Below are 8541 nucleotides of genomic sequence, written 5' to 3' on the forward strand. Positions count from 1 at the left end.
TGCTGGGATTTGAACTCTGGACCTTCGGAAGAGCAGTCGGGTGCTCTTACCCACTGAGCCATCTCACCAGCCCCCCCCCTTCCTTCTTTTAAACATTGTTTTGCCTGTTAGAACACCTTGTAATCTCAGGTAGATCTTTGTACCATATTAGGTGGTGCGGCTAGCTCAGCAATAGCAAGTTTTCAACTCCTTGGATACATTTGTGTGTGTGTGTGTGTGTGTGTGTGTGTGTGTGTGTATAATTGTAAACTGAGTTTCAGCTTGCTAGTTGCTCGTGTAGAAACTTGATTGATTCTAGCGATTTTTCAATCCCACAAGTGAAACTATAGTAGTTCTCAACTTTTCTCTGTCTCTGCCTCTCTCTGTCTCCTCTGGATCTTTGGGGCTGCCTATGTGAGGCCAACTCTTCTACAGGTGGCCTGTCTTTCCTTTCCCCTCTTCATGTAGGTGTTTGCTCTAGGTAGAACTCCTGTACGGGTGGCTCTTCCAGTCTTGTCATTGGTTTTGAGGTTCCTGTCTGTTTCTGGTTCCCTAAATGTCTTTTTTTTCTTTTTTTTTAAAGTCATGAAAAGGTATGGGATTTAATCGTGTGTGTGTGTGTGTGAAATGACTGTGTGATTTATCCTTTGTGCCAGTAATGTGACCTGTCACTTGACATCAAGTCACCCTTGATTTGCTTTTCTTTAAAAAAGAAACTTGATGACCTTAAAAGAAAATAAAGCCCAAGTCTTGGCCGTCCCCAGAACTAGACCCGTGCCAGCAGTTCAGGGATCTAACTGCCAAGCCATCATGAGGTTTGCACGTGGCTCCAACATTGCCAGGAAATCTTGAGAACTCTTCCCATTTCCCTAAAGAACATTTTGTTGAAATCACAAGGGAAGATGCTGTTTAGACACCTCGGGGATCTGCCTGAGCTGTGCGTTATAAACTTTGTAGAGTTTATGCCCATGACGGCATTGGTTCATTTATTTCTTCTTTACAAATGCTTGGGATAGCGTAAGGCCTCACGCAAGTCAGGCGAGGACCCTGCCGCTCAGCTGGCAGGAAGATTTGGTTTCCAGATGTTGAGACGACATGTTCAGGTTATGATTTTTAAAAAGATTTAATCATTTGAGGTGTGTGTGTGCTCACATGTGTATAAGGTGTGTATACGGAGGTCAGAGGACAAGTTTCCTGGGTGTGTTGTGCCAGGAAGTGTTCATGAACCACCAAAGACCACCAAGGAACCGATTCCAATGCAATCGCATTAGGGTCTCACTGTTCAAGCTCCAGCTTGGGCTCCCTGGCAACCCTGACACAGGAGAATGGGAGCCTCAAGCCCAGTTTCAGGCAAGCGATTATAGAGGCAAGACCCGGCACACATCTGATTGGAGAGCCATTATGGTCTTTAACATAACTGGCTGGTGCTGGAAGCCACACCCTAAACTTCACTTCTGTTTTCCTCCTGATTGGTAGTTGTTAGGAAGAGAAGTGTCCGGGCAGGCTTGTAACCTGGCGGTGCAGATTGGTTGGGGAATAGCCTAGAAACTGGTGCTAGGTACCAGCCTGTTAGTTAACTCGAATTCAACCTTAGGTCAGGTTCTTGAAGATGGAGTCTGAACCCCAAAGATCTGGTGTGTCAGGTGTTGGCTCTTTCCCCTGTGGTTTTTTTGAGGCAGTGTCGTTCTTATTTCTTCCGCTGGGTAGCTGCACCCAAACATTTCTGAATGAAGCTCCTGTCTCTCCTCCCACCTCACTGTCTGAAGGAATGCTGGCCTTAAAGACATGAGCCACCACACGCAGCCTTTCACTTGGATTCTAGGGATTGAACACAGATCAGCAGCTTACTAGCATATTTACTCACTGAGTCATCTCCCTGGCTGTCTTCAGACGCATCAGAAGAGGGCATCAGATCTCATTATGGGTGGTTGTGAGCCATCATGTGGTTGCTGGGAATTGAGCTCAGGACCTTTGGAAGAGCACTCGGTGCTCTTACGCACTAAGCCACCTTGCCACCCCCCACCCCCATTTTTTTTTTTTTTTTAATTTAGGATAGACAGGAATTACCTGCTCATCAGAGGGCAGAGCTGTGAGAGGAAGTGCAGAAGGAACATTGGTGTCCCCTCTTCTCCCCTCCCCCATCCCCCAGGCTTGCTCAGCCCTCAGTGATGGATGGTACTCCAGAGCCCGAGGTTTTGTTGAGTGTCCCTTTTAGTTATGACCGACTAGGTCAGGTGTACTTTACCTGGATCCAGGATGCTCCCTGCAGGTCGCGTGGACAGCAGAGACAGAAGGAGGAGACAGAAGCCAGCCACAGCATCGATACTTATAATCTCCCTGGGTAGTTGATTCCAGGAACATTTACAGATACCAAAATCCCTGCCTAGAACGTGTGTTTGCCTCATGCCTACGTAGAGCCTGTGCACACTTGAATCTCAGGGTGATTTATAGTTCCTGGTATGATGCAAACGCTAGGCAGAGAGCCATTAGGCTGCATTGTTTACAGGAAAATGATAGAAAAGTCCATGTGCAGTGCAGATCCAATTCTTCCAAATGTTTTCAGCACTACAGAGAAACTGTCAATGTAGCTAAAGTCATTTATATAGCATGCAAATAATTTACACAGCATACAACTCATTAGCATAGCATGTAAGTCATTTACATAATATGCAAGTCATTTATATAGCATATAAGTCATCTACACAGCATGTAATTTACATAGCATGTAAGTCATTTACATAGAATATAATCCACTCATGCAGTGAACAAATTAGCAGGGGCTGGAGAGACAGCTCAATGGTTAAGAGCACTGGTTGCTCTTGCAGAGGACCCAGGTTCAGTTCCCAGTATCTGCGTGGTGGCTCACAACCATCCGTAACCCTAGGACATCTGATGCTCTCTTTTGACCTCCAAGGGCACTAGGGACACAGGTGTGCATCCATACATGCAGGCAAAATACTCATATATACATAAAATAAATAAATCCGTACAAAAATAGAACAGGTCGATGCTGCTAGTGTGTTCAGATGTGCCGCATGTTGTCACAGTCTGCCAGCATCAGGACATTTTCATCAACCCAAAACAGAGATAACTCACATTTTAGCTGTGACCCCCACCCCTACCCTCACTGTCCCTCAGTAAAGACTAATCGTTCTGTCTGGTATGGACTGGCTAGTGTGGAAAGCTTGAAGAAATGATGCTAACCCGTGGTTACGATTCATGATTGCCATACGGTTTTCTGGTTCATCCACGCTGTAATGTGGCTCGCACTGCACTCCTTTTAATGACTGAATACTGAGTAACGTTCTGTTGTGTGGATGAGCCACATTTTGTTATCAGTTAAAAGATGATACTTGAGGCTGGGGGCAGTGGTGGCGCACGCCTTTAATCCCAGCACTTGGGAGGCAGAGGCAGGAGGATTTCTGAGTTGGAGGCCAGCCTGGTCTACAAAGTGAGTTCCAGGACAGCCAGGGCTATACAGAGAAACTCTGTCTTGAAAAAGGTAGGTTTTTTTGTTTGTTTTTTTTGAAACAAGGTCTCAGTATGTATCCCTGGCTGGCCTGGAACTCTCAGGGATCCATCTGCTTCTGCCTCCTGAGTGTTGCTGGACCTTAAAGAATACTTGAATTATCTCCATGTTGTTGATGTACCATATGATGCTTCTAGAACCAAGTCCTTAATGGTACCTTCTTTAGTTCTTTCTTGTGTGGCTTATGCTAAGCATGCGTTGGTATGTGATCTTAAGACATCTGGGACTATGTCCTTTATAAGGAACAGATATGTTGGGGGCTGGAGAGATGGCTCAGAGGTTAAGAGTACAAGCTGTTCTTCCAGAGGACCCAGGTTCAATTCCCAGCGCCCACATGGCAGCTCACAACTGTCTGTAACTCCAGTCCCAGGGGATCAGACAAACACAAACATACATGCAAGCAAAACATTGGATTAACATAAAATAAAAACAAATACATTACAAAAAAGGAACAGATATGTCTATTTTTTTTCTCACCTGAAACTGGAATTAGAGCTGTGAGGTGCCATGTGGGCCAGGTCTTCTGCAAGAACAGCCAGTGCTCTTAGCTGCTGAGCCATTTCTCCAGCCCCAAGAGCATAGAGCCTTCATTCCTGGTTTGAGTCTGGGAAGGCCAAAGTTGAAAAGCTTGTGTTTAATGAGACTCTTCGGTGCCTCATCCTGTGGCAGAGACAGACGGGCAAGAGAGCACGAGACCCGCCTTGTGACAGCAGACCTTTTCCCACCGCCATGGTTTTCCTGCTTGCTCCCTGTAGCACTGTCTCATTGACGATCACACATGAACTCCGGGAGCACACATTCAAACCACAGTGTATACACACATCTAGGTTAGCAACGTGCCCTGGGCCACAGGCACGGGACGCGCTGAGATCGGAGGAGAACCCCATCTCTGCTCATTGTACTTCCTCCAGTACGAGGGACCCCAATAGCCTTGCCCCACGCGCTGTGTTAGGAGAGAAGTCTGTTGATCGTAGCTATAAACTCTCTCTTCCCTTGACAGGTTGCCTGAATGGTCTTGCTTCTCTTTCTGACTTGCCTGGTGTTTTCCTGCCTGACCTTTTCCTGGCTAAAAATCTGGGGGAAGATGACAGACTCGAAGCCGCTCACCAACAGTAAGGTGGAAGCCAGTCTCCTTTCAAGCGAGGAGTCCCTTTCAGCCTCGGAGCTGTCAGAGGAACAGCTGCAGGAACATGGCGACCGCAGCTGTCTGTCCTACAGAGGTCCCAGAGATGCCAGTCAGCAGAGGAACTCCCTGCCAAGCTCATACCAGAAGCCTCCGAGGAACCCACTGTCTTCCAATGACACCTGGCCCTCCCCAGAACTCCAAACCAACTGGACAGCCGCCCCGGGCTCAGAGGTTCCAGATGCTAATGGGTTGTCCTTCCCAGCCAAGCCTCCAAGCCAGAGGACAGTATCCCCCTCCAGAGAGGACAAGAAGCAGGCACACATCAAGAGACAGCTGATGACCAGCTTTATCCTGGGCTCCCTGGATGACAACTCCTCTGATGAGGACCCTAGTGCCGGCTCCTTCCAGAACTCCTCCCGGAAGAGCAGCAGGGCTAGCCTGGGCACTCTGTCCCAGGAGGCTGCATTGAACACAAGTGATCCTGAATCTCACGTGCCTACTATGAGGTAACGGACCTTCTCTTCATACCGGGAATATGATTTAGCAGTAAGATTTGTATCTCTGATTTTGCAGCGGGATTGGCTTCCTTCCTTGGCTCCTCCCTCTGATCTTCTAACGCATGTGTGTTAGAAGCCATGTTGAAGGGGTAGCCATGTTGAAGAGCAGAAGGCAAAGCCTGTCTTCTTTGCTTCCTGTTCCTTCCTTTCAGAATTGCTGATTGTGCACCTGCTGTGTACACCTGCTGTGTGCACCTGCTCTTTGTACCTACTGTGTGCACCTGCTGAGTGCACCTGTTGTTTATACTTACTGTTTACACCGGCTGTATGCACCTGCTGTGTACACCTGCCGAGTGCACAGGGTTCCGTGCCAGGAAAGTGGCTTTCTAGAGCTCTCAGCCAAGCTGGGCACGATGATCTTGTGGGTGACAAGTTACCAGTTAAAAACCCCCAGGTGATCACTAGAGGGAGATCTTCCTGCCTCCTAATGAGACCGCAGTTCCTTCTTTCCCTCATCCAACAGTAAACAAATCCCCACTGGTGCCTAGACAGCAGAAGCTCAACTTCTGTCACCTACTATCAGCTGTATCGTCAAAGCCAAACCCTGCAGAGTCACTGCAGGTGCGGCTCTGTGTGTGTGTGTGCGCGCATGTGCATGGGAGCATGCCCATGCAACAGTGCAGGTGTGGAGGTCAGAGGACAACTCTACAGTCAGTTCTGAGGGTGGAGCTCAGGACATTGCGCTTTGCTGAGCCATGTCATTGTCCTTGTCTTATGTTGAGGCAGGGTCTCTCACTGAGCCTGCTGCTCCCTGCTGCAGTACACTGGCTGGCCGGCGAACCCCTGGGAATCCTTGCTTCCTCTGCCTCCCCAGAGTGGAGTCACCACAGATGTCTATTGTCACATCTGGCTTTAAGGAATCCAAACTTGGGGTCTTTTATGCCTTTGTGGCATGCGATTTCCCACGGAATCACTTTCTAGCTTCCTTCCTTCCTTCCTTCCTTCCTCCCTCTTTCTTCCTCTCTCTCTCTCTCTCTCTCTCTCTCTCTCTCTCTTCCTTCCTGTGTAACAGAAGGTGCCCTTGATTCTCTGATCTTCTTACCTCTGCCTCCTGAATGCTGGGATTTCAAACATGGGCCATCACACCTGGCCAATTAAAAATTCTATAAAGTTATATAAAGTGTAAACAACCCCAAGTAGCTAGTGGTTATCATATCAGTGTGAGTCTAAAACCTAGTGGTTGGGCTGGAGAGATGGCTCAGTGGTTAAGAGCACCGACTGCTCTTCTGAAAGTCCTGAGTTCAAATCCCAGCAACCACATGGTGGCTCACAACCATCCATAATGAGATCTGACGCCCTCTTCTGGTGTATCTGAAGACAGCTACAGTGTACTTAGATATTATAATAATAAATAAATCTTAAAAAAAAAAAAAAAAAAAACCTAGAGGTCAAGGAGGCTCTAACTGTGTGAATTGATTTACCAAGAAGGCAGGCTTGACAAAGTTGTAACATTGTTATTGTTTCCTGAATCTTAGAGTCTCAAAGGTTTTGAGGATTCAGATTCAACAAATTAATATTTCCAAGGTATTTAGCATTTACTAAATAGCCTGTTAAAAATGGAGGGAGCTGGGGGGAGCTGGGTGTGGTCATGAGTGCCTGTGATCCCAGCATTTGGGAGCCTGATGCTGAAGGAATAGGAGTTCAAAGCTTTCCTAGGCTATATAGTGAGTTCCACGAGTCTCTGGATAGTTTACACAGCCAAATCCTGTTGTAGCAGGGGAGGAGGGAGGGAGACAGGCACAGAGGGACAGGTGGGGGCAAGAAAGAGAGGAGGGAAGAGAACAAAAGAAAGAGACAGGTGTGGTTTCGAATACCTGTTCTTCCCCCCCCCCCCCACACCTAAGGTTACACAGTTAGGTGTGTTTAAAACTCCAGCTGTAGAGAGGGCTTAGTCACTGAGTGTGTACTGCTCTAACAAGACCCGAGTTTGGCTCCCAGCATCTCATGTCCTCTAGCTGGGCATGCTGGCACCCGTTTAATCCTTTAAGACAGAACTGTGTCAGGAAGGACTGAGCCTGTGGCTCTGTTGCCCTTTGTAGTTTCTGAGGCAGAGGCAGGCAGATTTCTGTGTGTTTTGAGGCCAGCCTGGTTTACAGAGTGGGTTCCAAGACAGCCTGGGCTACACAGTAAGCAAACAAGGGAGGTCCTGTATCAAAACAACAACAACACCAACACCAGAGACCAATCCTGCTCAGTCAGTCAACATTTTCTCCAGTGTGGGAGTATTAAAAAGAAAAAAGACACCGGGTGTGGTGACGCTCGCCTTTAATCCCAGCACTTGGGAGGCAGGGGCAGGCGGATTTCTGAGTTCGAGGCCAGCCTGGTCTACAAAGTGAGTTCCAAGACAGCCAGGACTATACAGAGAAACCCTGTCTCAGAAAAAAAAAAAAAAAAGACAGTTAGACAACATTGTAGCGTGACCCCAGTCAATTCTGAGACTGAAGGCAAATTTTATTTTCCAATCCACTTTTTGTACCATTTTAATTACATGCAAGTATTTTGGGCAAGCAGTACAATAAGGAGCTAACAAGGCAGCATGGAATTGTATGTGCTGTGCTGCCATGACAGTTGTTTAAAGGGCTCATCATAACGACCAAAATACTTGAGCCCACTTCCTCGTCCAAGCCCAAAATTTTGCCTGAAGCCTAGTTCTTTTTTTCCACCCTAAGACTAAAATCCCTGCATTACCTTACTTCTCTATTAGAGCCTAAAGTTAGATTCTTGCCGAAATTTCCTTCCTTATTATGCCCTAATGTCAGATTCCTGCCTGAAGCTCATTTCCTTGTCCTTGGCCAATGTCAGACTCCTGCCAAGTGGTACCCCAAAGGCTCTCCACAGTGCACCCTTAGCACGCAGCCCCAGCTTCAATTTCTTGAAGAGTGTCCTGTCCCTGATATGATTATGTGGCCCTTGGCCTGAGAGATTCCATTTGGGTTTGGTCTGGGGGAGCCTGGAGATCAGGCCACATCAGCCACCTCTAGGTATTTTATATAGCAACAGTGTGGGCCAGGCATTTGGCCGGCCAGACACTCGTGGCAAGCTGGAGCAGGGAGGGTGTGAAGCTTGCCCATAGAAGACAGGTGTGCAAACAAGCCTGAGTCAGCAGAATCCAGGAGACCTCCTTTCTTCTCATTTTTCCTGTTCAGTTGCTGTCTCAGTCTGGTTTTTTTTTTTTTTCCTTTTTTACTATAACAAAATACCTGAGGCTGAGTAAATGGAAAAAATAGAGGAGGTTCACTTGATTCTGAGCATTCCAAGAGCAGAGCAGGCCCTGTGACCCATCCTCACACAGAATCCTAATTCGGCAGAGGCGCCACAAGAGAAGACAAGCCAGAGTGATAACTCAGGCC

General features: G+C 47.5%; 1 protein-coding gene across 1 annotated transcript in view; it reads left to right on the plus strand.

Annotated features, from left to right (window-relative positions):
• Positions 1 to 8541, plus strand: part of Acacb (acetyl-CoA carboxylase beta) — a 106680-nt gene that overhangs the window by 15301 nt on the left and 82838 nt on the right. Inside the window, exon 2 of the mRNA XM_029477795.1 lies at positions 4509 to 5140. Within this exon, the coding sequence (XP_029333655.1) occupies positions 4518 to 5140 (623 nt within the window). The 5' untranslated portion in view covers positions 4509 to 4517. The remainder of the gene's footprint in view (positions 1 to 4508; positions 5141 to 8541) is intronic.

This window comes from Mus caroli, chromosome 5, assembly GCF_900094665.2.
Source record: "Mus caroli chromosome 5, CAROLI_EIJ_v1.1, whole genome shotgun sequence".
NCBI classification, from domain to species: domain Eukaryota; kingdom Metazoa; phylum Chordata; class Mammalia; order Rodentia; family Muridae; genus Mus; species Mus caroli.